This window comes from Ornithorhynchus anatinus, chromosome 14, assembly GCF_004115215.2.
Source record: "Ornithorhynchus anatinus isolate Pmale09 chromosome 14, mOrnAna1.pri.v4, whole genome shotgun sequence".
Classification (NCBI taxonomy): domain Eukaryota; kingdom Metazoa; phylum Chordata; class Mammalia; order Monotremata; family Ornithorhynchidae; genus Ornithorhynchus; species Ornithorhynchus anatinus.
This window is the reverse complement of record NC_041741.1, coordinates 761,686-788,728: the sequence shown is the minus strand read 5'-3', so window position 1 is coordinate 788,728 and position 27,043 is coordinate 761,686. Positions and strand designations below refer to the sequence as shown.

Below are 27,043 nucleotides of genomic sequence, written 5' to 3'. Positions count from 1 at the left end.
TGGCCGGGGGCGGGGGGGGGGGGGCCCCGCTCCCGGGTGAAGAAACTCCCTCGACTCCATCCAAGTCACCCACCCTCCTCCGAGGCCCCAGAGTCATTTCGGGAAGCGTCGAGGGCCGCGTCTGCTGGGCCGTATTTACCGGAACGCGCCGCACCTCGCGACCGTCGGCTTCGGCGCCGACTTCCGATCCCCTTAAAATAGCCACCGGCCGCGTGGGTTCGGAGGGAGGGGCGGGAGCGGGTAGGCGGAGGCGGGAGGGGGCTCGGAAAGCAGGAAAGCAGGGGCGCGTGTGACGCGTCGGCCCGACCGCGAGGCGGAGAAGGTGTGAACCTGTTGCGCCCTTCTCTCCTCACGTCAGGCAGCTGGCAGAAAGCGGTAATCTCGGCTGGTTAAGGTCGTCAGCGGTCTCTCCCCCCGTGGGGGACGGGGGCCCCGAAGGTGTAGCCTCGAAGCCGGTCGCTGCTTTCTGGTGAATTTCCCTTCTTGGTGCCTTCCGTGGGCCCTTGGCTCACTCTGTCGTTGTCCGCGGGAAAGCAGTCCGCGGTGCGGCCTAGGCCGCCGTGTGATCCCGGTGCCGCCCTGGGACCCGTGGACGGGGACGCGGGGGCGGGCGGGACCCGGGGGGGGGACCTGCCACAGCCCCCGTGCCCCCGGGGGGACCGCCCACGTCATCGAAGACATCCAGATACGCCCTGGACTGCGAGCTCCTCGTGGCCAGGGTTCGTGGCTGCCGGCTCTATGGTACTGGACTCTCCCAAGTGCTTAGTGCGGCGTTCTGCACACAGGAGATGCTCAGTCGACACCAGAGACTGATCAGAGGACACTGAATCGGGATAGGGGATCACCTCCCTCCCCACCCCCGCCACCTCTCCCAGCTCTCCACCGTCCCTTCTAGCCTGCGAGCTCCTTGTGGGCGGGGAACTTGTCAATCAGTCGGCCGCTCGTACTTAATAATAATAATAATAATAATGATGATGATGTTGGTATTTGTTACGCGCTTACTAGGTGCAGAGCACCGTCGTCCCACGTGAGGCTCACAGTTAATCCCCATTTTCCAGACGAGGTCCCGGAGGCACAGAGGAGTGAAGCGACTTGCCCACAGTCACACAGCTGCCAAGTGGCAGAGCTGGGATTCGAACCCATGACCTCTGACTCCCAAGCCCGGGCTCTTTCCACTGAGCCACGCCGCACGTGAGCGCTGACTGTGTGCAGAGTCCTGGACTGTGGCCAGAGAACGTATCTACCCACTCTGTCAGATTGCCCTCTCCCAAACGCTTAGTGCTGTGCTCTGCACGCGGTGACTCCTCAATAAATACCACCGATGGATTGGCTCTTGTGGAACGGTCAGATGGCAGCTCCCTCCGGGGTAGGGATTGTGTCGATCGGTAATCGGGAAGGAGCATTCCCTAGTGGATGGCGCCCGGGTCCGGCAGTTGGAAGGATTTGGGATTCTAGTCCCAGCTCTGCCACCTGTCTGCTGTGTGATCCTGGGCAAGTCATTTCACTTCTCTGCGCCTTAGTTTCCTCATCTGTAAAATGGGGATTGAGACTGTGAGCCCTATATGGGCCCTGGACTGTGTCCAACCTGATTAGTTTGTTTCTACCCCAGCACTTAGTACAGTGTCTGGCACATAGTAATAATAATAATGTTGGTATTTGTTAAGCGCTTACTATGTGCAGAGCACTGTTCATGTACGGCGTCGTCCGATTGCCCCGCGTGAGGCTCACAGTCAATCCCCATTTTGCAGAGGAGGTCACCGAGGCCCAGAGAGGTGAAGTGAGTTGCCCACAGTCACACAGCTGACAAGTGGCGGAGCCGGGATTCGAACCCCTGACCTCTGACCCCCAAGAAGCCCGGGCTCTTTCCACTGAGTCACGCTGCTTCTCTAATAATAATAATAATGGTATTTATCAAGCGCTTACTATGTGCCGAGCACGCTTAACCAAGAGGCCTAAAAAATCGGTTGCACATGCTGATCGCCACCCGTGTGTGGAACGCTGTCCCGACCCCCTGAGGGAACAACAGAGTTAACCGACACGATCCCTGCCCTCAAGGAGCCACCGGTCCAGCTGAGGAGACGGACGCGAAATCAATTCCAGGTGGGAATAGTTGTATTCTCCCAGGGTTCGGCACGGCCTCCGGGTCAGACGTAGATTTGGGCATATCTGGGTGCGGCCCAGGGTGCCGACTCTGCACTGTGGATATTGGGGAGGCCAGGGGCGGGAATCTGTCGGCGGGGAGGGTGTGACCGGGGAGCTCATCGACCAGCGAGTCGTCATTCTGGGCCTTTGCGACGCTGACGGGAGACTCCTGGGGTCCAGTTCACGCGAGGTGGCGAGTGGGTCGGGCCTCTACGGCGTCGCTCCCGGGGGACGCCAGGAGGGACGTTCGCTCCCCGGCTCCGCTCGGGCAGCCTGGAGGGGGGTGGGCCGTCACCAGCCGGCGTCCGGATTCTCTCCCGTCTGCCGGAGGTCAGCGCCACCTGGCCCTCCCGGCCGGGATGTCTCTGCGGGGGGAGAACCAGGGGCTGCTCCAGCACCCGAAGCTTCCTTGCCGTGGGCGTCAGGCGGCCCCGCCGTCCCCCTCCGAGTCCGATCGGGGTTCACCGGGCGATCGGGGGGCTGAGCGTGGCCGGGATGGTGACCGCGTGCGAACGGACGGCACCCGGGGAGGGAGGGAGAGCAACAGACGGAGAGCCCTGTCCTTTGAGGGCAAAGGGGACACCGCCGGTGGTGGGATAATTCGCCCTGTGGGTTTTCCGTCCGCTTTCTGGCCCTTCACGCCCCCTCCTTCCCACTTCTGCATCCGAGTCTTGGGGAGCCCCGGCACGTTCCTCCAGTAGGAGAAGTGACTCTGGGCCAACGCGTGGCTTTGACGTGACCCGTTCCCGAGGCCCACCGGAGACCCGGCGTCGGCCCTCGGGCGAGCACGCGTGAGACACCCGAGGGTCGCTGCGTCATCGAGGGTCCCCAGCCAGCTCCTCTCGGCCCCTCCCCCCCCACCCCCCGGGCCCAGCATTTCTTGCGCTCAGGGGATGCGCGGACCCGTTCTGGTCGTTGGCTCCCGCCCACCCCGATGGGCTAGACTGCGTGGGAACCGTCCCTGCCCCTGTGCCCTTGCCCACCCGCCCGGCGTCTACCCCGTCACCCTGCCTGAGCCCCTTGCCTGTTCCCCGGCCCCGCTGAATCCGTTGTTCCGAGCCATTTTTAGACTGTGGAAAACGGCAGCGATGACCCCTGTGTCCGACGCCTGCCGCGTGACGGGCTTCGTCCGCCGGGTGCTCACGCGGGGTTGAATTAGCCGTCGGTTAGATGTCCTCGCCCCGGGCGGCGGTGGGAGTCGGGGTCGGGGCGGAGGAGGGGAGAGGGGGACACGTCTGGAACTAGTGATGAGTCCTGAGGGAAGTTCTCGGTTCTGAGGCTCCTCCGCCCCACGGCCTAGGCGGATGGAGTCGGGCCCGCCCGTCCCGGCGGTCGGGCTCCTGGGAGATGGATCGTTTTCTCCCGCTGCCTCGTCAGTCGTCGACGTCTCCGAGTTCCGTCGGGGTCCCCGTAGGCCCCGCGAGATTTTAGACCCCCGGGACCGCTTCCCGTTCTGGGCTTGGCGCTCACCCCGGCGCTCAAATAGAGCTTGAGCGCGAGGCGGCCGTCCCCGGCCCGGGGAGAGGAGGGAGTGGGGCAGGTGGTGGATCAAGCCCTCCCGCCGGGCTGCCCCCGACCCAGGCGGCCACCGTCCTCCTCGCCGTCGGCTTGCCCCCTCCTACCCCGCCTCGCTCTTCTCCTTCCACAACCCCGCCCCCACACTCTGCTCCTCCAATGCTGACCTCCTCGCCGTGCCTCCGTCTCGCCCGTCTCGCCGCCGACCCCTAGCCCACGTCCCGCCTCTGGCCTGGGCCGCCCTCCCTCCCCAGGTGCTACGGACGGTTTCTCTCCCCCCACTGCAAAGCCTTATCGAAGGTGCATCTCCTCCGAGAGGCCTTCCCAGATTAAGCCCCCCTTTCCCCTTCTCCCGCTCCCTTCTGCCTCGCCCCGACGGGCTCCCTCTGTTCTTCTCCCCTCCCGGCCCCACTGCGCTTATGTACGCATCCCTGATTTATCGGTTCGTGTTGATGCCTGCCTCCCCTCCTCTAGACCGTGAGCTCGTCGTGGGCAGGGAACGTGTCTGTTTATTATTGCGCGGTACTCTCCCGAGCGTTTAGTACAGTGCTCCGCACACGGTAGGCGCTCCAGAGATTCGATGGAATGAGTGAACGAATTGTTCGGGGACCCGGAGACCGGCCGCCTCCTCCGGGGCGGCCACACGGAAGCCGGGTTGACCGTGGGGATGGCCCAGGATCGCGGCCTGCCCCCTCGCCCCCCCGGCGAGCCCCCTCGCGCGTGCGCCGCGCTACCTCGCGCCGCTCTCGGGGAGGTCACGGCTCCCGCCGCCCTAGCCGGCACCGAGCCCCGCGTCGGAGAGTTGAACCGGTCTCGGACCTGTTCTCGCCGGTCGGGGTAGCGGCTCCTCCGAGACCGAGATTTTTCTCTCCCCCCGTCCCTCCTGCCCGCCGGGAGCCCGGCGCCTGCGGCCGTCGGGCCGGAAATGGGAGACGGCCCCGTCGGCGGGAGCCCCGGGGAGACGGGGGCCTCGGCCCCGCGGGCCGAGGGGCTGTAATCACGGGCCCGCCCGGGCGGCACCGAGGCCGGCGGGGGCGGGGGTGACTCACCGGGCAGAAGGCCGCACGCCAGCCTCCCGAGGAGGCCCGGCCGCCACCGCCCCGGTGCAGCGCCTCGGCATCTGGAAGAGCAGGCGCTGCCGGTCCGCCCAACGCGACCTCGGCCTCCCTCCGGGGGAGCTCGGCCGGGGCGGGGGACCCGAGGTGGGGCCGGATGGAGCCCGGAGGGTGGGGGAGGAGAGGTGTGTGGGCGTGCGTGTGTATGTGGAGGGAGGGGCGGCCTTCCTCCGTTGTCTGGATGCCGGCCCACATCCAGCTCGGGGGGATGTCGGCGGGACCCTGGGCGTCTCTCTGCCTCCAGAGTGGGTGAGGGCACTTGGGGCCAGCCGTTCCCCGGGGGGGCGCTGCGGGCCGGGCTCCCTCTGCATCCCAGGGACCACCGGGGACTCCCAGGCCCCGGTGGTGCCTGCCACCCGTCCCGCTTCTCCCTCCGGGGGCTGACCGGGAGAGCGGAAGCGGCCCCGCCCGAGCCCTCCCCGGGCCCCCCGTGCCATCGGTGTCTCTCCCCGGCCGCCGCCCCCGCCGCCCCCCGGCTCGCCGAATGACGTCGGGGAAATGACTCCGAAGGCCGCGGTGGTGTCGGGCGATTAGGGCGGACGCTCCCTGTGGGCAGGGGACGGGCTCTTCTGCCGCCCCCGCTGCTGCGGCACGTTCCCCGGTGTTTGTCCGGCGGGCGGTGCTCCCTAAATACCGCCGGGCTGGGCAGCGAGATCCCCGGTCAGGCATCCCCCGTGGCCCGAGAGGAAGCGTGGGGCGGGGCCGTGCCCCGGAGGGACTGGGCACCCGGGCTCCGGGCCGGAGAGGCCGGGCTGGGCCGGGGGGATCCGGCCCGCTCGTCGGACCCCCGCTTTGATGACCGTGGTATTCGTTAAGGACCACGCTGAGCAGCGGCGGGCGGAAATACGCGATAATCAGGTGGGATGCGGTCCCCGTCCTACGTGGGACTCACGGCGTAAGGGGAAGGGAGGACAAGTATTTAATCCCCGTTTTACAGACGAGGAAACCGAGGCCCCGAGGAATGGAGCGAATCGCCCGGTCACACGGCGGTCGGGCGGCAGAGCCGGGATTAGAACCCGGATCGTGCAACTCCCAGGCCCAGGCTCTTTCCACGTGGGCCGTGCCGCTTCTCCCCTGAGCTTAAGCACCAGTTAAGCTCGGTGGCCAGCACGTAGGTACGCTGTGGGACTCTGGCCCGCCCCTCTTCCACGGGGAGCGGAGCCTGGGGCCGAGCACTCGCTGCGACCCGGCTTCTGGGAAGTGGAAGAGAAGCCCAAGACGTCTCTCCTGCCCACAGAGATCTCTCCGACTCCCACGGCAGTCGCTGGCCTTGGGCTGCGCCGTGGCTCCGGACGCGGGGAGTTTGGGTTCTCCCGTTCGTCACTCAGACGTCTCCCAGGTCGGCACGCGATCGGGGTCCCGGTCGGGCGCCAACTCCGACCGGGCGGCGAGGGCGAGGGAGGCGACGTCTCGGGCCCGCACGGGGCTCGGTCCGATCGTGGTGACGAGCGGCCGGGAGAGGCAGCCGAGGCCGCGGCGCCGGAGCGGAGCTCGGGGGAGGAGGGGAGGCTGGGCGAGGGGCCCGGCTGGAAGCTCCGCGGGGCCGGCCCCGGCGGGGAAAGGAACGAAGGAAACGGGAGACCGAGAGCGTGCGGGCGGCCGGGAGTCAAGCGACGGTTGGCGGGGATGGGGGAGTGGGCGTGTGCGCGCGTGTCTGTGTGTGCCCGCCTGTCTGCCCGGGCGCGCGTGCACGCCCGAGAGAACGTGCGCGCGGGTGCGTACCTGTGCGTGCGGGGGTTGACGAGCCCGGGGAGGTGCAGCCAACCTCGCGGGAGGCCCGGGCCGACCGCTGTCGCGGCCGCCTCCATCACCGCCCGGAGCGCGGGCTCACACCCACGCCCGGCCGAAGGCCTGGTTCCGTCGCCTTGAGAGCGAGTCGACGAGCACGGCTTCCTGTCTTGTGGCTCCGGTCGGCCCCAGGCGCTGGGTCGCGTAGGTGGGAACCGCGGCCCCGGGCGACCCGAGAGGAGAAAACGACGAATTGAAGCCGAGGAAATGGAACGTTTTTGTTTTTTTTCTCTCTCGCTGCGTGCCGAGAGGGCTCACCACAGCCTCGGAACCACCGGCTCGCCGGCGTCAGAGCCGCTAGCCCACCAGAGCCCGAGGCCGCCGTTGGAGTCAGTGGGTCGGTCGTATTTGTCGAGTTCTTACGAGTGTGCAGAGCACTGGACTGAGCGCTCGGGAGGGTACGGCGTAGCGATATAACAGACAGGTTCCCTGCCCACAACGAGCTTACGGTCTTCGGGAAGTCAGCGGCGGGGGGGGGGGGGGGGGGGCGGGGCGTCCAACGGCAGAGTCGGGGGCTGGCGGGGTCGGTGCCAACCGTAAAGCCCTCAGCTTCAAACGACCTGACCCCGGAGTCGGGGGGATCGCCGTATCCCACTGGCTCAGGGTGGGGGCAGCCCCTCTGGGTGACCCAGACTCCCCCAGGGCCCCCGCAGCCCCTGGCATGCGAACAGGAGAGATTTTATTATGTATCGTTATTATTTATTGATTTACTGTCGGCGGTAGAGACCTCTGTTTTGTCCCCGACAGTCCCCGCTTGGGAAGAGCTCCGTGTCGGGCCCCTCCCTCCGGCCACGCGGGGCTCTCCGTCCCAGAGACGGAGACGGCCGCCGTCGCCGCCGGCAAAGATGGGCGGTGACCGGGATCGGCCCGGAGGCCCCCGCTCCCCGTCCCCGTGGGACGGACGCCCCCGGGCCCGGGGAGCAGAGGCCCGGTGGGCTCGGCTCTCGGGCCGCCGAGGCCGAGCCCGGAGCGGGTTGCGGTGGGGAGAACGGGTCAGGCGAGACAGAAGAGCGAGGTGGGGTCCCGGCCATCCCCGGAGCCGGGGACTTAGGGCCCTTGGGGGCCGGTGCCCGGGCTGGGGTGCCCGGTTTCCGATCCCTTCCTCTCCCTCCCGCTCACCTATCCCGCCTCCCAGTCTCTCCTTCCGCTGGGCCCCTCCCGGGCTGGCGATCCGTTCACACGCTGTCGTCCCGGGGTCCTGCGGGGACGGTGTCCGGACGGCCCGGGGCTGGGCGTGTAGCCCGGTGTGGCCGCTGCGTCGCCACCTGACGACCGGTGCCTCGGTCTCCTTATCTACCGAATGGGGATGATGACGCTGTCCCGGCTACCTGGCCCACCTGCGGTCGGGGGACCCTGGAATGGTGTGTGTGTGTGTGTGTGTGTGTGTTTTGGGCGGGGGGGGGCCCGAGAGCCCTTTAATGGCCCTAGAAGAAGGAGAGTCATCGCCGAGGCCAAGGTGTGATGCGGCGGCTACCGCGGTGGCCCCCCGGGGCTCCCCCCCCGGGGCTGGATCCAGGGAGGGCCCGGACGAGGTGCCTGCTTCCGGGCGACCCAGAGCCCCCTCCCCACGGGGATTTGGAGCCTAGTGACGGGAGAAGGGAGGGCTGGTGGCCAGGGGTGGGGGAGAGTGCCCTGTCGACGATGACCGTTGATAATAATCCGGGCACTCGTTAGGCACTCCCTATGAGCCGAGCACCGGAGTCGGTATCGGGTAAGCCGATCGCACGCGGTTCTGGCCCACCTGGAGTGCTCGACCCGTTCTATCGTAGAGTAGGAAACTGAGGCCTCGAGAGATGACGTCGTCTGCCCCGGGCCACTAAGCAGACCGAGCTGGGACCAAGAGCCAGGTCTCGATCACTGAAGCGACAGACTGTACTTATCGAGTGCTTATTGTGTGCGGAGCACCGTCCTAAGCTCTTGGGAGAGTACAGCGTAACAGAGTCGGTAGGCACGTCCCCCGCCCGCACGAGCTTCCGGTCTAGGAAGGGGAGGTCTCCCGACACCCCGTCCCGGGGTCTTCCCACTAGATCCCGCGGGCCTCTCCCGTCTGCCTCCTTGGCCTCCTCCGACCATCCCGCCGCTCCGGCGGCCGTGGGCCCGGTGTTCACCGAGCGTCCCCTGCGGGCGGGGGACTGGACTGAGTGCTCGGGAGAGAGTACCGTAGAGTTGGTAGGCGCCATCCCCGCCCTCGTAGACTTTACAGTTCACGAGAGCTTGGCCGGGGACGATACAGGCTCTAGACGTGACCCCTGCTCTTAAGGGAGCATTCCAGTCGAGCGGGTCTACGGATCCCGAAGTGAATTACAGCTAAGAGGAAGCAGTCGACGCTAAAGAGCTGGGCAGAAGTTCTCGCGGTGTGGGGAGGGAATGCCCAAGATCCTGGGATTCGGGGTTTTTTTTTAAAACGGTGTTCGTTAAACGCCTACTACGTGCCGGGCCCTGTTTGTTCTAAGCACCGGGATGGATGAAGAGTAATCAGCTCGTGGTCTCGATCCCCGTTTTACAGATGGGGCGACCGTGACGTAGAAGTGCTGGACTGGCAGCTGGGGAAGAGATCTAAGGGTGGGGAGATGCCAGATTGATCGAGGAAGGTGTCTCGGAAGGGATGGGATTACAGAAAGTCCTCGAACGTGGAGAGAGGGGTGGTCTCCCAGATGTGAAGGGGCGGGACCAAGAGGTCGGCAGTGAGAGAGGAGACTGAGGCAAAATGGCTCAAGAGGTATAAAGAGCGCGAGCTGGGGTGGAGTGGGAGAAGAGAGGATAGGTAGCAGGCGCCCCCCGGCACTTACCGGTGACGGACGGGTGGGTTGGGAGATGAGGAGGCCCCAGCCAGGACGTGCCGTTACGGGAGCCCAAGGGGGTCCCAGCAGGGGACTGGCACGGAAGCTTGGACCGTTGGATCCGGCTGGGATTCCCGGGAGAAATCCCCGGAGTGACCGGTGCACCGGGCAAGGCCGGGAAGGGGGAAGGGAGCGTCGGAAGGGTGCGGTCCAGGCTACGAACGGACTTCGTGGGCCACGGGTGTCCTACCCAAGTGGGAAGCAGCGTGGTTCAGTGGAAAGAGCCCGGGCTTGGGAGTCAGAGGTCATGGGTTCGAATCCCGGCTCTGCCACCTGGCAGTAGTGTGACTGTGGGCGAGTCACTCAACTTCTCTGTGCCTCAGTTAACTCATCTGTAAAATGGAGATTAAGACTGTGAGCCTCATGTGGGACAACCTGATTACCCTGTATACCCCAGAGCTTAGAACAGTGCTCTGCACACAGTAAGCGCTTAACCAATACCAACAATATTATTATTCTTAATAAATACCAACATTATTATTATTATTATTAGGGACCAGACCACTGGCTGAGCACGCTCGCTCTTTGGGTGACTTTTTGCCAAGTGGCTGCACGTTGGCTGGGGCTCCGGTCATGCCTGCCCCGAGGGCACGCAGCTGGGTCCCCAGGACGGAGGGGCGCCCCTGCCCCTTCGGACCCCTTCGAGATCCTTCTCCGGGAGCGGGGAGCCTCTCGTCTCCCGTCACTCTGCGTCCTCACGCGGCCTTCTGTCGCCTGTGGCTGGGGCCCGGGGGGCCCCGTGGGCGTCCGCGCCCGGGCGTGTGGGGTCGGGGCGCCTGACATCCGGCACACAGGTTACGCTGCTGCTTCTCTTCCCAGGTGGACCTGGAGCCCGAGGGCAAGGTGTTTGTGGTGATCACCCTGACCGGCAGCTGCACTGAAGGTAAGAGCATGATTTGGGTGCTTTTCTGGCGTGCGACACCTGGGCGCCGAGCCGGGGGACCCTGGGGTGCTGCCTCATCGGGATGATGATCACTTTGGTATCTGGTAAATGCTTTTAATACGTGCCAAGCGGTGTCCTGAGCTCTGGCGTAGAGAATCGGGTCGCACACAGTTCCTGCCCCACGGTCTAAGGAAGGAGAAAACACCCCCTCAGCGGAGCACGGTCCCGGAGCACGGGGGCTGTGTCCCTCTCCCCCCCCCCCACGCCCCCGGGTCCCGGGCACCACAGGGTTCAGAGCCGGATTCCATCCCTCGGTTGTTTTTCACGAGCACCCAATATGTGCAGAACACTTTACTGAGCGTTTGAGAAAGTACCGTCGAGTGAAGTGAATCCCCAGTTTGCAGGTGAGGAAACTGAAGCCCGGAGAAGTGGAGTGACTTGCCCAACGTCACGCGGCAGGCTAGGGATGGAAGTGGAACTAGAACACGGGTCCTCCTGCTCCGATGCCTGCCCTCTTTCCAGGAGGCCCCGCTGCTTCTGGACTGGCTCACTGAGAGGAGGGATTGCGGGCTGGGGGAAGGCAGGGGGCAGGGGCAGGATATCAGCCACACTGCAAACCCAGAAAGTGGTCACCTCCTGTAGAATCACAGGCCGTTGCTATCGCTCTGGTGGCTCCCAGGCCGAGGGCTCCTTCCAGCTTCCCTCGGGCCTGGGGGTCATTCCGTCCTTCAATCTGGCGGGCGCGCGGGCAGGTGGGCGGCCCTCACCCCTTCTGCGGTGCAGCTTTTGAGCGCCAGCCGACAGCGCCTCTCTGGCCCGCGCCGTCCGATGCGGTGACTCCGCGTAGGAATCGAGAGGCGGGCCCGCTTTTCTTGAAAGTCTTCATTCCACTGACCCGTCCCGCCCCTCCCTCCCTCCGGAGTCCTCTCCTCACCTAAGAGGACCTGACTGGGAGCTGTTGGCCCCGGCCGTGGCCTAGTGAAAAGAAAGTGGGCCTGGGAGCCAGAGGACCTGTGCTCTAATCCCGGCTCTGCCGCTCTCCTGCTGCGTAGGTGACTTTGGGCTTTATTTCTCTGGACCTCGGTTTCCTCATCTGGGATTAAATACCTGTTCTTCCTCCCCTCTAAACTGTGAACCCCATGAGGTACGGGAACTGGGCGCGACCCGATTATCTTGTATTAGAGCCGAGTTTGACATGTAGTTAGCGTTTAACAAATACCACTTTTATTATTAGCTTCGGGGGTTCTCGTCCCACGCCGCCTGGGGCCCCCCCCCGAGAACCGGCCCCCCCCCGGACAGCGGCCCCTTTGTGCCTCTCTCAGCCAATCTGGGGTTCCATCTGTGTGAGGCAGTGCCATGGGGTGTCCTCGGGGCCGTTGCCGTCGGGGGGGTGGGTTATGGGGCTAAGGGGGGGCTACTGTGCAGCGGGGAGGTCCAGGAGCATGTGGGCCGCGTCCCCCTGGGTCGCTTAGAGGCAGATAGGGTATGGTCCTTCGATCAATCGGTCATTTTTCCCGAGTACTTAGTGCCTGCGGAACACTATACTGAGAGGCTGGGAAAGCACCGTAGAGTTAGACACAAATCCTTCCAGGAGATGCTTACAATCTAGTTGAGGAGGCAGATGCTAAATAAATTACGGATAGCGGAAACAAGCGAGTTTAAAGATGCGCTAGTGAATCCAGCCATCCTCCCCATCTCACAGGTCCCCGACCCCGGCTTTATCCGTCACGTTTTTCTCTCTTCCAACCCCCACGTTCAGTGTGCCACCAGATCCCGTCGGTTCTACCTGCACAGTGTCGCCAAAATCCGCCCCCCTCTCCCATCCAAATGGCCACCACGCCGGCCTCAGGCACTTGTCGCATCTCACCTCGACTACTGCATGGGCTTCCTCGCTGACTTCTCTGGCTCCAGGGCGATTTTCTAAAACATCGTTCTGCACATTGTTCTCCACTCCTCAAAATCCCCTAAGGCTGTCCGTTCCTCTCTGCCTCCAGCAGAGACTCCTAGGCCACAGCTTGGAGGCCCACCATCAGCTCTCTCCCCATCCTTATCCGCTCTTTTTTCCCACTGTCTATCCATCAGTGGTATCTATTGGATGCTTACTGTGTGCAAAGCATGGTCCTAAGCACTTGAGAGTGCCCTGAAGTAGAGTTGGATAGAGCTGTGGAGTTGAGTGAGATAATAATAATAATAGCATTTGTTAAGCGCTTACTATGTGCAGAGCACTGTTCTGAGCGCTGGGGTAGACACAGGGGAATCAGGTTGTCCCACGTGGGGCTCACAGTCTTCATCCCCATTTTACAGACGAGGGAACTGAGGCCCAGAGAAGTGAAGTGACTCGCCCACCGTCACACAGCTGCCAAGTGGCAGAGCCGGGATTCGAGCCCATCACCTCTGACTCCAAAGCCCGTGCTCTTTCCACTGAGCCACGTTGCTTCTCAACGTGATGACTGTCAAGTCCTTAAAGGCTACAGAGCCGAGTGCATAGACGGCCCAGAGGGAGGGGAATAATAATAATGTTGGTATTTGTTAAGCGCTTACTATGTGCAGAGCACCGTTCTAAGCGCCGGGGGAGATCCAGGGTCATCGGGTTGTCCCACGTGAGGCTCACGGTTAATCCCCATTTTACAGATGAGGGAACTGAGGCACAGAGAAGTTAAGTGACTTGCCCACAGAGGAAGGGAAATGAGGGCTTAGTCGGGGAAGGCCTCTTGGAGGGGATGTGATTTCAGGAGAGCTTTGGAAGTGTGTGTGTGGGGGGCGGTCTTTTGTATACGGAGGCGGGGAGAATTTCAGACCAGAGGGAGGACCTGGGCGAGAGATCGAAGTTCATCTTGGGATTAGAGGAGCAAAATGTGCAAGTTGGGTTATAGTAGATCGGTGAGTTAAGGTAGGAAGGAGAGCTGATCGAGTGCCTTACCGCCGGCGGTAAGAAGTTTCTGTCCATCAGTGGCTTTCATTAAATCTATCAGTGATATTTATCGAACACTTAGGGTGTGCGGAGCTCTGTACTAATTACTTGAAAGAGTATAATACCGTAGGGTCGGTAGTCACCCTATGGCTCTAAAGGAACTTAAAGTCTAGTGGGTATTTATCTTCTCACCCAGGCCCCGTCTTCCCTACGTCTTTCCCGCCAGTGTAGGCGACGCCACCACCCTCCATCTCACGAGCCCGAGACCTCGGCGTCCTCCTCGACTCATCTCTCGCATTCAACCCGCCTGTTCAATCTATCACTGAACCCCGTCAGTTCCACCTTTGCAACTTTAAACTAAAACCCACCCTTTCCTCTCCAAACCATTAGCACCCAGACCCATGTACTTATCCTTATCCCACCTTGACTGCTACCTCAGCCTCCTGGCTGACCTCTCCGCCTCCTGTCTCTTTCCCCACTCCGGTCCATACTTGACTCTGCTGCCTGGATCGCTTTTCTCTAAAAAAGTTGTCCACATCCTCCCCCCTCTTCAGGAGTCTCCGATGATTGCCCGTCTCCCTCTGCGTGAAACTGAAACTCCTTACCATCGCATTTGAGACCCACGCTCAATTGGCCCTCCCTTTTACCGTACCTCACTGATCTCCTGCGACAGCCCGGCCCACTCACTCCGCTCCTCTGGCGCCAGCTTGCTCGCTGAGCCCCGATCTCGTCTATCTTGCCACCGACCCCTCTCCCACATCCTCTTTCTGGCTTGAAACTCCCCCCTCCCTCTTCGAATCCAACAGATCACCTCCAAAGCCTTATCGAAATCACATCTCCTTCAAGAGGTCTTCCCGCGTTGAGCCCTCGTCCCCCCCTACTCCCTTTCCCTTCCGTGTCTCCTATACACTCGATTCTGTTCCCTTTAAGCTTTTGATATTCATTCCGCCCTCAGCCCCACAGCACTTCCGTACGTATCTCTAATTTATCTTCCTGTCTGTCACCCTGTAGGCTGTACGCTCCCGGTGGGCCCGGATCATTTCCACCAACTCTCGTTCCGTACTCTCCCGAGCACTCAGTAGTGTTCTGCACGAGATACGTGCGCAATAAATGTCATTTATTGGTGGGTTAATTGGACGCTTACTGGCACAGAGCACTGTACTGAGCGCTTACACTCCAGTTTGCATTCTTTGCTCTTCAAGCCGACCTACTCACTTCCTCACTCATCATTTCGGACACTCTGCCCGGCAGGATCTTGTCCCGTAACCGCTCCGTGCCTCAGTTTCCCTATCTGGAAGACGTGGATAGTATATCCGCTCCCCTCGGTCACGTAGGACGGCGATCGTCCAGTCTTTCCTTATATCGTCCCCGACACCTACGGCACGGCGCCCGGACAGAACAGGCGCTCCATCGGTGCCGTGATCATTCCGAGTGGCGGAGGGGGTGCCGGCAGAGTGGCAGGAGGCGGCTCCCGGAGCCCACGCCGGCTTGCCGAGCGCCATCTGCAGCTGCCCCGCGGCTCCGCCTCGGCCCCGGCCCCCGTGCCCGATCCAGCCACCCGTGACGGCTGCGGAGTTTCAGGAAGTGAAATCGGGGGCAGCGGGAGCTATTTCTGTTCCATGTTGTAAACATCTCTGGCTTCTCCGGTTTCTCTCTCCTCTGCGGTTTGGTGGGGAGCGTCTCTCCAGACCCGACTTGGCGGGTCACTCCGGGGAGCCGGGTTGGGGCCGGGCGGCACCCGGAGCCACGGGGCCGCTCGGCTGACGGGCGGTCGCCGGACAGCCCTGCGGGCGGCAGAGAGGGTCGGGCGGCTGTGTGGCCGGGGCAACAGTGTGGCCCGGGGCCGGCCCTGGCCCGGGCACTCTCCCAACCCCCTCGTCATGAGATCCCGAATCGGCCGCCGGGGACCTCCGCCTGCTGATGGCTGGACTCGGTCTCCCCGTGCCCGGGGGGCCACCGGCAGGATTCACCTCTCCCTCGGTGGGGATCCTTCGGCACTGCCCTGCCGGGAGCGCCGCCGGGGGGCAGAGCGGCCTCCCTCCCTCGCCGCGTGGGCCCGGCGGAGGAGACAGTGGTCCCGGAGCCCTATCCCCCCTCCTGCGCCTGCCGCCTCCCCTGACCCGCTCCGTGCGTGTGGGTGCTTGGGAGAGCCGAACGGGCTGGCAGACGCGGACCGGGCTGCCGGTACGAAGCCGAGGTTTCCCTGGCTGAGGCGGAGGTCGAATGTCAGTCTGGTTTTTAGGAGGCCTGTGCCGGGAGCCCGTCTGCCCGTCTCTCCGCTTGCCCCCAGCCCGGGGTTCTTGCTGTTTGTCTACAAGCAGCCCTGGGCCACGTCCTCTCACCGAGGCTGAGCATAATTGGAGGAAACGGAGTCCTGGCTCCCGCATCCTGTGTGGCTGGCCGGCGGCCTGACCTCTCTGTAGATGGACGGATGGGCGGGGGGGAGGGGGAGCGTGACGTTGTGAGGGGACCGGGCCCGGGTCCAGCTCTGAGCCACCTCCTTCCCCGAGGACCCTTCCCACCCCTCCCTCCATCTGTGGGCCCCTCCCTGGGCCCCATCCCTACAGCGGCGTATCCGGTGCCCTCCTCCCCCGCATCCAACCGGGCAGATGTTGCACACGGGTGAGCAAGACCCCCGGGAGATGGGGCCGGGCAGGAGGGGGATGGTGAAAGAGAACTCCCGCTCACCCAGTGCTTGCTTGCCCCCGTCCGCTCTCGTAAGGCAAGGACCGGGGTGCGGGGCCAGAGTGCTGATGAGAGGCCAGTGGGCGGAACCATGGGAGGAAGAGATGAGAAGCTCAGGACAGGGAGGAGGCCATTTGTGTCCCAGTCGGCCCCCCCTGTGGAAGCTGGCTGCTGCGGGGCGGGTGAGGGTCCTGGGCTTGGTCGGGCTCCTTCACGAGGGGGTTTGCCTGGGCTCGGGCAGCGCCCCGGGGCCCAGCGAGACCACCCAGAGATGTCCGTCGATGTCCTGAATATTCCGCTTTCCGTCCCGGCGCCAGCCACCCTGCAGAGAGAGCGGATCTTCAAGCATTTCACACGGAAGCGCCAGCGTGCCATGCGGAGGCGCGTTCACCAGGTCAACGGTCACAAGTTCATGGCGACGTATCTGAGGCAGCCCACGTACTGCTCCCACTGCCGCGAGTTCATCTGGTACGTGGCCCCCGCTCCCGGGAAGCGGGGAGAGCAGAAATGCAGGTGGACCCAAGCCCACCCCACCAACCCTCTTTCCACTTCCCGCCCAGTCAGGTCACCCTTCCGCCTGAGCGACAGCCAGGGGCAGCGGGGCTGCAAGGGCGGCTCTGCCAGTAAGACCCCTGAGGGACCCCAACTCCCTCACAACCACCCGCACACCTAGGGGTAGTTGAGTTGGGGGTGGGTGTCCTCCAAGGGCCGAGCGGCCGTCGGTGTCCGCTCTCCGTCCGAGCGGAGACACAGGAATGTGCCGCCTGGAGGACTCGCTCAGGCCTTAAACACTTCCCAGATGTGCTTCTTCCTGGGCTCCCCGTCACCTCTCTGCCCCGGCCCCCCGCCCCTCCCCAGCAAGTGCGGGGCAGTGTCCGGAGCTCAGTGGGCCACCAGCTCCGTGACTGGCCTCCTCCCAAGGTGAAAGTCATCGTGGTCCTCCGTTTGGATCGAGACCGAATCGAGACCGAAGGGCCTGGCCGGGTTTGCCGCTCCCCGATCACCGTGGACCAGATCCCCCTCACGTCCCCTAAACCGCCCCAGGCGGTGGGCGAGGACACCACCTGTAGGTCCGGACCGGCTGGGGTGTGGGGCCCGCAGTTGGTTCCGGTTGGCATCGCTGGTCCTGCCGCCCCTCCCCACTATCCCCTTCTCTCTCTCCCGGCCCTGGGGCCCACCACGGCTCTGTCGGCCCGGGCGGGTGCTCTGGCTTAGGTGGGCTCTCCGTGGCCAGGAGCCTGCTCTGTCACCCACACGCGCTGACGCGTCTGATGCCGTTTTTCCGTCTGTCTTTAACAGGGGAGTGTTTGGGAAGCAGGGCTACCAGTGCCAAGGTAAGAGCCGACCGGGTCCCCGCCCTCTCGCTTCTGGACCAGAGGGGCCACCTGGCAGGGAAACCACCTCAGGGGCCGACTTTCTGGCAAGGGACCCCTTGGCTTAGACGCCCGGCCCAGGACCGGCTCGGACCCGTAAGCTCTTCGAAGGCAGGGCTCGTGTCCACCAACCTTAGGGTGCTCTCCCAAGTGCTCTGGGCTTTCTCGGGACCTGTGCCCTGCGTACGGTGAGCGCTAAATAAGCACGATTGATTCTGGACCCTGTCGTGATGCCGCCTCCCCCCGCCGCCCATTCCTGCCCTCCCGGTTAAGACCGGCGGCCGGGCCGCACGCCAGTCAGTCCGTCGGGCCTCCGTACCTCCCCGGGAAGGACCTGAAATGGGGCCGGACCTGGCTGGCCGTGGGCTCAGAGGCCGGACGCCGTCTCGTTCCCTCAAAGGCCGCTGGCATCTCTGGGGGACCGTCTGTGGTGACTGGGGGGTTTAGGTGGCCGCGCCCGCCCGCATCCGGAGACGGAGGGGTCGGCCGCGTCCCGGCCGGCACCTGGGAATCCGTCGCTCCCCGACAGACTGGGCCGGCGCACGGCAGGCCGGGAGGAGCAGCTTTGCTGGAGCGACCGATCGCCAGTATTTATTGAGCGCTTACTACGTGCGGAGCGCCGAACCGGGCTCCCGGGAGAGTACGACAATTGATAGACGCGTTCCCTGCCCACAGTGAGCTTACAGTCTTGAGGGGGAGACAGATAGAAGCGAGAACACAGCGCCAGGCGCTGCAGATGTCACTCCAGACAGCCCAGCGGGAGACAGGCCGTGTGTGTACACGTGGGTGTGAGTTTGTGCATGTGCGTATATACACGGGCACCTAGGGCTCTGAGTGCATCTTGGCCCGGCCAGTCGCACGTACACCCAGGGGTGAACCTCACCGTCGCTGGTGTCTCTTCGGCCTAAAGGATCGCCGTATGCCTTGATGTATACGTGGGTGTACATTTACACAGCCGCACCCGTGCATGCTTTCACCCACACGTGCTTGCGCCAACAGAATACTTCCTGCCACGGCATCGCTTCGGGGTGGGTGCGCGGCCCCGGGGGGGTGTCCGCAGGCTGCAGCCCGCCGCTCTCCAGCCTCGAGGTGGTCTGTGAGCCCCAGGTGACGCTTAATACGCGGTCTCATTTTTCCCAGTTTGCACCTGTGTCGTCCACAAGCGGTGTCACCACCTCATCGTTACGGCCTGCACTTGCCAGAACAACGTTAACAAGGTGGATGAAAAGGTGAGCGGGCAGATTGAGATTCTTTTTTGCGTGTGGCATCTGTTAAGCGCTTACTGCGTGCCGGGCCCCGTACTAAGCTCTGGGTAGATAGGAGCTCATCAGATCGGACTCAGTCCCCGTCCCACATGGGGCTCCCCGGTCCACAACCCCATTTTCCAGATGTGATAACTGAGGCCTGGAGAAGCGAAGTCACTTGCCCAGAGTCACCAACAGCGGACAAGTGGCAGAGACGGGATTAGAACCCGGGTCCTTCTGACTCCCGTGCCCGGGCTCTGTCCGCCGGCCCACGCTGCTTCTCATGCTCAGCCTCCCAACGGTTCACTCTCCGTGGCCTGCCTCCCAGGACCGTCTGCCCCTCCAGTTTGTGAACTTGGGCTCCGCCTGGCCTGACGTTCATGTGTAGGGAGTAGCCGGTGTCCGGGGAAGCCCGGACGGTCCGCTGTCCTGGAGTCTCCGGAGGGAGGCCGCTCGCACGCACCAGCCCCCTAGATCTTCCACCTGGCCACGGAGAGCCAAAGATCCCAAGTAGCCGGTCAGGAACTCGCACGGGAACCACTGGGCTCGTTGGGGCCGAGCTCCGGCGATCGGGACGACTGGCATGCGGTGCCTGGCCCGAGCTCAGCCCGGCCGGCTCTTACCCGGCCGGGTCAGGGCGGCGGCTCCGCACCCCCGACCCGCGGCTGGACCCGACGGGGGCCCCGACCCGGAGGAGGGAGGAGGGCGGGGCTCGGGAGGTGTGGGCTCGGTCACCAGTGACCGCCGAAGGTCGCGTTCCTCCAGCCCCCTCAAGCAGAGGGCCGTGCTGATCTCGGGGGGTCTAGGATGGGCCACCGGATGCCGTCCCGTGACTCCCAGCCCCAGAAGCGGGTATCACGACCCCTGGAAGCGGCCTCGGGGGGCGTGAGGCGAGACTGGCGGCCACGAGAGCCCGGAGACTGGGCTAGTAAGATACCTGATGCCTGGGCACGTGCGCCCACAGGCGAGTGCCCCTGGCCATCCCTGGCCTTGTGCGCCGGCTAGACGGCTCTCCCTGTCCCTTGCTTGCAGAATTCAGAACAGAGGTTCGGGATCAACATTCCCCACAAGTTCCACGTACACAACTACAAGGTGCCGACGTTCTGCGACCACTGCGGCTCCCTGCTCTGGGGGATCATGCGCCAGGGCCTGCAGTGTAAAAGTGAGTGGTGGGGGCGGCCGCCCGCGCCCCGCGCCCCGGCCCTCCGCTCCCGCCGTGCCGCCCGGGACCCCGGCCCCGCGCCGCTGAACGCGAATGACCCCCAGCGGCCCCGCTCGGGCCGAGGGTCTGGAGTGGCCCCACGTGGCCATCCGGTGGTCTCGTGGCGGAGATGGAGCGGTGCCCCCCGGGGAGTGAGGGCGGAGAGGGTCAGGCGGGTCAGGGGTCGGGCAGTCGGCACCACCCAGGGGCAGTCCAGCCGCCCGGCCGCGGTCAGCGGAAACCCTGGGCGCTCTGCCCTGACACCTGATGGTTCAGGCCCCTTTGTCTCTGTGTTTTCTCCAACCAGCGCAGAGCAGTGAGGGCAGATGGAAAGAGGAGCAGGCTGGTGGTTTGGGGGAGTGGGCAAAGAGGCGGTGGCTGGATAGAGCAGGGATGGGAGCGGTGGGCCGTATAGCCGGGGGGTGGGGGGAGAGAAAACGGGTGGTATGGACTGGGGCGAGAAGGGTTGGAGGTGTGGACTGGTGGAGGGTGGGCGGCATGAGGACCGGGGGGCTGGACAGGCAGGGACTGCGAGGGAAGGGGTCAGGAGGTGTAGGTGAGGAACCTCAAAGCCACAGGACCCACGATGCTCTTTGCATCCTCCTTCCGCCTCCGCACTACCCGGACGCGCAGGCGTCTTCTGTCGAGCTGCTCGGGCAGGCACGGAGGGCCCCGCCTTGGGGCCGGGGCCGCTGTCAGACAGAGAGCCCCGTGCCCCTCGGGCCAGTTGAAAGGTGAGGGAGGCCCAGCTTAGCTAAGGCGGGTCTTCGGGCAGTCAGTCGGTCGGTCGTATCCACTGAGAGCACTGCGCCCAGAGCACTTGAGGGAGTCCAGCGGGACCAACTGCCATGAGCCCTGCCCCCGGGGGAGGCTTACAGTCTGGTGGGGTGACGCCAGATGTAAGTGATTTACAAATAAAGGGAGCTTGAGGCCCAACGGGGAAATGGGCGGTGGCGAGGGGAAGGCGGTGCGCGCGTCCGTGTCCGTCTCTCCGTCTGATCTAAGGATCGCGGTATGAATCGTTCTCTGCACCACCGAGTGCAGGCATCGAGGGGGTGGTGAGGATTCCTTTCTTAGTACGTGCGTCCCGTGTACTCGGTATGGGGAGTGGGAGTCAGTTCCTGAATCCTGAGAATGATGTGCCTTTGGGTCGTCGGGGAGGCCGAGGAGGCGTTCTGCTCAAGGGAGGAAACGTTTGCCCTCGGTGCCCCCCGCCCCCACGGGCTTTGGGTGTGGGCGGAGGCGTGCCCGCGTGTTCTTTCCGTGTCTCGTGGAGCGGACCATGGCGCTGCCGCCGTGTCCCGGGCGAGCTGCCGGTTTCCCCTCTCGCGCCGGGGTCGTCGGCGCAGGTGGGGCAGGCTCCGCCCCGGGGTGAGCCTCGGGGGCGGCCAGGTGCCGCGGGGTCCGGGGGCGGTCTGGGGCTAATCCCCCACGGCCCAGGGTAGCCCCGGCATCTCGGTCCCCTGGCTGGCTCGAGGGTCTGCCCCAGGAGCTGAGCTCAGCCACCTAGAGTGAGGACGGCGCAGTGCTGACCACCGCACAAGTGGAGAGGCGCAGTAGGGGGAAGGGATTTCACCTGGGCGGCGGCGCCGGCCGGGAGGTGGGGACCCCGGGGAGCCTGGGGTGGTGCCCGGGGGGAGGCCGGCCGGGGCCGCCGGCCCCGCCTTGGGCCGGCTCTAACCGCCATCCGTCTGTCCATCCGCCCGCGCCCCAGTGTGCAGGATGAACGTCCACATTCGCTGCCAAGCCAACGTGGCTCCCAACTGCGGGGTCAACGCCGTGGAACTGGCCAAGACGCTGGCCGGGATGGGGCTCCAGCCGGGAAGCATCTCCCCGACCTCGGTGAGACACCCCCCCGCCGCCCCCGCCCCACGGGCTTAGAACAGTGCCTTGCACTTAGTAAGCGCTCAACAGATGCCGTCGTTACTATTACGCCGGGAGCCGCGCTCTGCATCAGGGCCCCACTCCCACGTGGAGACCTCCCCTCTTTCCACCCTGCCCGTGCACCCTGCCCGCTCGAGGCTCTCCTGAGTTGCGTTCAGCTCCTCGGGGGGCCGGTACCGGGTGGCGAGGCCGGTCACCGGCGCGGGACTGGCGTTTCGCCGTGAGCGCTGGGCGAGAAGCGGGCCGAGACTTGCGGGAGAGAAAATGGGCCAGTCGGCCGCCGTTTTGGATGATTTTTGCCCTGGCCGGAGAGCAGCCGCGAGTGAGGCCGGGCGCCCGGCTCACGTAGCTATGGCGATCGCACCCCCCACGCCCCCACCCCGTCCCCCCATGACCCCTGTGGCACGGGCAGGGAAATGGTTGGGCGCGTGAGCGTCGCTGCCCTCCGGCTCGGACTCCGAGCTCACCGCTCCTTACCCCCAGCAGAAGCTAGTTTCCCGGTCAACGCTGAGGAGACAAGGAAAGGAAAATTTCAGGGAAGACAACGGAGTCGGCGCTCCATGTGCCAACCGGCACGGGATCGAAGACTTCGAGTTCATCCGCGTGCTGGGGAAGGGCAGCTTCGGGAAGGTCAGTGGTCCCCTGCTTCTCCCCCGGAAGATCACGGGGGACTCAGGGTCGGGAGCGTGTAGGTGCCGGGCGGAGCCCGGGATCGGGGGAGGTCGGGGGGACCGGGACCGTATTTCCCGGGGGCCTCCTCGCCGTCCCGCGGCTGGCCGGCCCTCTGAAGGGACGTGTCCCGGCGTGGCAGGTGCTGCTGGCCCGGACCAGGGCGACGGGGGACCTGTACGCCGTCAAGGTGTTGAAGAAGGACGTCATCCTTCAGGACGACGACGTGGAGTGCACCATGACCGAGAAGCGGATCCTGGCGCTGGCCCGCAGCCACCCCTTCCTCACCCAGCTCTTCTGCTGCTTCCAGACCCCCGTGAGTGCCCGTGGGGCTGGGGGGCCCGGGGCCACTGTCCGCCGTGTCCGGGGATGGACCCGGGCACACACTCCCTCCCGTCGCGTCGGAATCGCCCGGCGCCGGCGTGCTGATCTCTCTCGGGCCGGCGTGGAGGCCTCGGTCTTCGGGACTGGACTGTAGTCCTTCCACGCCGGGGGGGCTGCCCTGTCTGACGATGGCCCTGCCCCCAGATGACAATCTTCCCAAAACCCTCACTCCCATTCGGTTTATCGATAGAATTTACGGAGCGCTTACTATATGCCGAGCACTGTATTGAGAGCTTAGGAGAGTTCAGTACACGAGGAGCTTGCAGACTAGGAGAGACGGACGTTAAAATTAATGACCGATATGCACATAAGTGTCGGGGGGCTGAAGATGGGGTGAATATCAAGTGTTTAAAGGGTTCAGATGCAAGGGCGACACAGAAGGGAGAGGGAGTAGGGGAATTGAGGACTTGGTCTTCGGAGTCAGAGGTCATGAGTTCGAATCCCGGCTCCGCCACTTGTCAGCCGTGTGACCGTGGGCAAGTCACTTCACTTCCCTGTGCCACAGCTACCTCATCTGTAAAATGGGAATTAACCGTGAGCCTCACGTGGGACAACCCGATTACCCTGGATCTACCCCGGCGCTTAGAACAGTGCTCTGCGCATAGTAAGCGCTTAACAAGTACCGACATTATCATTATTGGTTGGGGAAGGCTTCTTGGAGGCGATGTGCTTTTAATAAGGCTTTGAAAGTGGGGCGATGGCGGTCGGTCAGATATGAAGGGGGTGGGAGTTCCTGGCCGGAGGCAGGACGTGGCCGTGGGGTCGTGGGCGAGATAGACGAGAACTAGGTACGGTGAGTAGGATGGCATCGGAGGAGCGCAGTGAGCCAACTGGATGGTAGCAGGCAATCAGAGAGGGGAGTAGGGAGGGGGCGAGATGATTGAGTGTCTTAAGTGGCAGCGAGTTATTGTTTGGGGCCCCCAGCGGCCCCCGCCCCGCTGAGCGGTGAGCGATAGGGACCACCACCCGCTGTGACCCCGCCCCCCCCCCCCAGGAACCCCGGGCCCTGCTGCCCCGCCAAGGTGACCTTTCGTCTGAAGCGGCGTGGCCTAGCAGATAGAGCACGGGCCTGGGAGTCAGAAGGACCTGGGTTCTAAATTCCGGCTCTGCCACTCGTCTGCTGTGTGACCTTGAGCGAGTCACTTCTCTGGGTCTCAGTTACCTCATCTGGAAAATGGGCGATTAAGACCGTGAGCCCCATGAGGGCCAAGGGACTGGGTCCAACCTGATTCGATTATACCCAGCCCTCACTATGTGCTGGGCACATGGTGATAATAATAATAATTGTGGAATTCGCTGAGCGCTTACTCTGTACCAGGCACCGTACTCAACCCTGGAAGCAACGAATCGGGTTGGACACGGTCCCTGTCCCGCACGGGGCTCACGGTCTCGATCCCCGTTTTCCAGATGAGGTAATAACGTTGGCATTTGTTAAGCGCTTACTACGTGCAGAGCACCGTTCTAAGCGCTGGGGGAGATACGGGGGAATGAGGTTGTCCCGCGTGAGGCTCACGGTCTTAATCCCCATTTTCCAGATGAGGTGACCGAGGCACCGAGAAGCGAAGTGACTTGCCCGCGGTCACACAGCCGACAAGTGGAGGCGCTGGGATTCAAACCTATGACCTTCTGACTCCCAGGCCCGTGCTCTATCCCACGATTATTATTGTTGTTATTATTATTACTAATACTAATAATTCCCCTCTTCCTGGGGCCTGCTCAGTAGTGCCCCACTGGCCACTAGGTGGCAATGATCGCCCAGGGATGTTGCCCATCCCTTCCCTGCCCCGCTGCCATCGCCGGTCCGCAGTGGGTCAGTGGCCGCCCCAGCCGTTTCACCGAGCCGTGCCCGCCCTTTGCAGGCCGGAGCAGCCGCCCGGGGTGGCCGAGCTCCGGCCCGGGAGGTCAGGGCAGAGGGGTGGGCAGGACCTGCCGCCGGGGCTCCCTGCCCGAGCCCGAGAGGGCCCGAGGCAGCGCGACTCGGTGGAAAGAGCACGGCCCTGGGAGGCACGGCCCAGGTCCTCAGCGCTTATCTGCTCTGTGACTTCGGCCGAGTCACTTCACTTCCCCGCACCTCAGTTCCCTCATCTGCAAAGCGGGGATTCGGTACCTGTTTTCCCTCCTACTTCTACCGTGAGCCCCACCGGGGCCCCGGTTATCTGGTCTACCTCAGACCTTTATGTGGAGCCTGGCCTAGAGGAAGCGCTTAACGGGTACCTCGGTTTCTATCTTTTATTACTGTTGGAGACAAGCGAGGGGGTGGGGGGCCCGCGTGATGCGCCAGCGTGACTTGGGGTGGACGGTGCGGGAATAAGCCGATCGGAGCATCCAGTCGGTCCGCCCGTCGTCGATTATCTACTGGGCGGCTACCTTGAGTCGAGCGCTGTACCGTGAGCGTTCGGGGAACGCGTGCTCCCCGCCCGTCAGGAGCCGACGGTCTCGTCGGGGAGACGGGCGCTAGAGGAGGGAGAGGAGAAGGGGATGTGGACTCGAGTGGACGCTGAGGTCACGGCGGGTGGAAGATCTGGACGGAGGGACCGCAGGTGGCGTGGAATGGACGGTCGGGGGATATGAGCTGGGGAGGCCGCCCTCCCTCCCCATCCCTCCTCTCCCTCCTGAGCCCCCCTTTCTCTGCGACGCCCCTGACCAGGACCGTCTGTTTTTCGTGATGGAGTTCGTCAATGGGGGCGACCTGATGTTCCACATCCAGAAGTCGCGACGTTTTGAAGAGGCTCGAGCTCGCTTCTACGCGGCCGAGATCATCTCGGCCCTCATGTTCCTCCACGAGAAAGGGATCGTCTACCGGTGAGCCCCGGGCCCCCGGGTGCCCCTGCCCCACCCCCTCACTGCCGCCGCCTCCTCCCCTTCCTTCCTCCCACCCACCCACCGGGCCCCCCGCGGCTTGGCCTTATTCTCACCCGGGCTGCCGGCCGTGGTCTCGAACACCCATCACCCCCCCAACCCCCAGAACGCCATCCGGTCGGTCCTTGGTATTACGTCTTTCGCTCCGTCCCTCCATCGATCAGCCGTTAGTCTTTATCGAGGGCCCGCTGGGTGCGGAGCACTGTATCGAGCGCACGGAAAGAACACACGGTGGAGATGAGACGCGGTCCCTGGCCCCCGAGGGGCTCCCAGTCTAAGAATCAGGCAAGGGAGAGGGGACTAGTGACAGACAGACAGAAGGAAAGCCGGAGCACTTAAGAACACACGAGAATGTGAGGGACGGGACTGTGGAAATCTGGAAAGGAGCGATCGGCTCCAGGGTTGGGGTGGGACCGGAAGGGGGGCAGTTTCAGACTCCCCTTGGCTTAGAGCGCGGGGGCTCTGCGGCAAGCGGACGGGGCGGGAGGCGGGGAGGGCGGTCCGAGGGATACTGGGGGCACTTCCTGACGTTGTGAAGGTTGACAGCCGAGGAGCTGTCTCTGCCTGCTATATCGGACTCTCCGGGGTGCTTAGCGCAATGCCCTGCACAGCGTAAGCACTCAGTAAATGCAACTGACCCACGGGCTGACCGCCGCGGTATCTGACCTCCTTGGGCCGGAGCGGGGGCTGGTGGGAAGCCCCGAGGCGCTCGACCTCAGTTTCCTGACCCCGTGAGCCGGGGCCCGGCCCGCGCTCACACGCCGACGCTGCGGCGAACCCCCGCCCCGGAGGAGAGCGGGGGGCCGTCCCCCGGGCCGGGCCTTGGTGGCGGCTGAGGCCGGGCGGAGGCGGGTCGCCGAGCCCGGCACCTAGTGCGCCGGCGGCAGACCTCCAGGCCAGGTGGCGCAGGGGCGCCCCGAGTGTGGCCGGGAAACGAGCGCCATCTGCTGGGTTCCCCTGCCCGCCCCCCCCCCCCCAGCCTCTGGGTGCTCCGCCTCCACCCCAGTTCTCGGGGAGTCGGAGTTTGCCCCCGTCTCCCGGCCCAGAGTCCCCAGACCGGGGGCATGGGAACCTTGCAAAACGTTCTTGTCATCCGCCGTGACTTTACTAGCTTCCTGAAGGCAGAATTGCAGCGTGTCGTAGTGGATAGAACACGGGCCCGGCTGCTTGGCTGCTGTGTGACCTTGGGCAGGTCACTTCACTTCTCCGTGCCTCGGTTCCCTCAGCTGGCGATCGTGGGACCCACGGGGGACAGGGACTGTGTCCACCCCGGTTTGCTTGTGTCCACCCCAGCGCTTCGTACGGTGCCTGGCACCTAGAAAGGGCTTGACAGACAAATACCACAATTATTAAAATGCCACACTGGCACCAGCTGGGCCACACAGATTCATATTCTCTCTCCCTCTCTCTCACTCACACACACACACACACACACACACACACAGAGGCGCGTTTTTGTGAGGCTTTTTGCCCAGAACGTTTAGAATACACTGCAGCTTCTGGGGTGATCCCCTAGGCCCGAGTGTGACCAGCGAGGCGCTGGCTCGGGA

The 27,043-nt window shown here is 64.1% G+C and overlaps 1 protein-coding gene across 3 annotated transcripts in view; it reads left to right on the top strand.

Annotated features, from left to right (window-relative positions):
• The window catches only part of PRKCH (protein kinase C eta), a 48,237-nt gene that overhangs the window by 6,473 nt on the left and 14,721 nt on the right, over positions 1 to 27,043 (top strand). The window contains exons 1-10 of one of the 3 annotated variants that reach the window (XM_029078972.2): positions 7,594 to 7,921; positions 10,220 to 10,283; positions 16,197 to 16,347; positions 17,179 to 17,213; positions 18,393 to 18,481; positions 19,529 to 19,658; positions 21,412 to 21,539; positions 22,065 to 22,211; positions 22,393 to 22,566; positions 25,282 to 25,436. In XM_029078972.2, coding sequence (XP_028934805.1) covers positions 7,919 to 7,921; positions 10,220 to 10,283; positions 16,197 to 16,347; positions 17,179 to 17,213; positions 18,393 to 18,481; positions 19,529 to 19,658; positions 21,412 to 21,539; positions 22,065 to 22,211; positions 22,393 to 22,566; positions 25,282 to 25,436 — 1,076 coding nt within the window. In that variant the 5' untranslated portion in view covers positions 7,594 to 7,918. Of the gene's footprint in view, positions 1 to 7,593; positions 7,922 to 10,219; positions 10,284 to 16,196; positions 16,348 to 17,178; positions 17,214 to 18,392; positions 18,482 to 19,528; positions 19,659 to 21,411; positions 21,540 to 22,064; positions 22,212 to 22,392; positions 22,567 to 25,281; positions 25,437 to 27,043 lie in introns of those variants that run through there. The other 2 variants (XM_029078970.2, XM_029078969.2) reach the window with 2 other exon arrangements.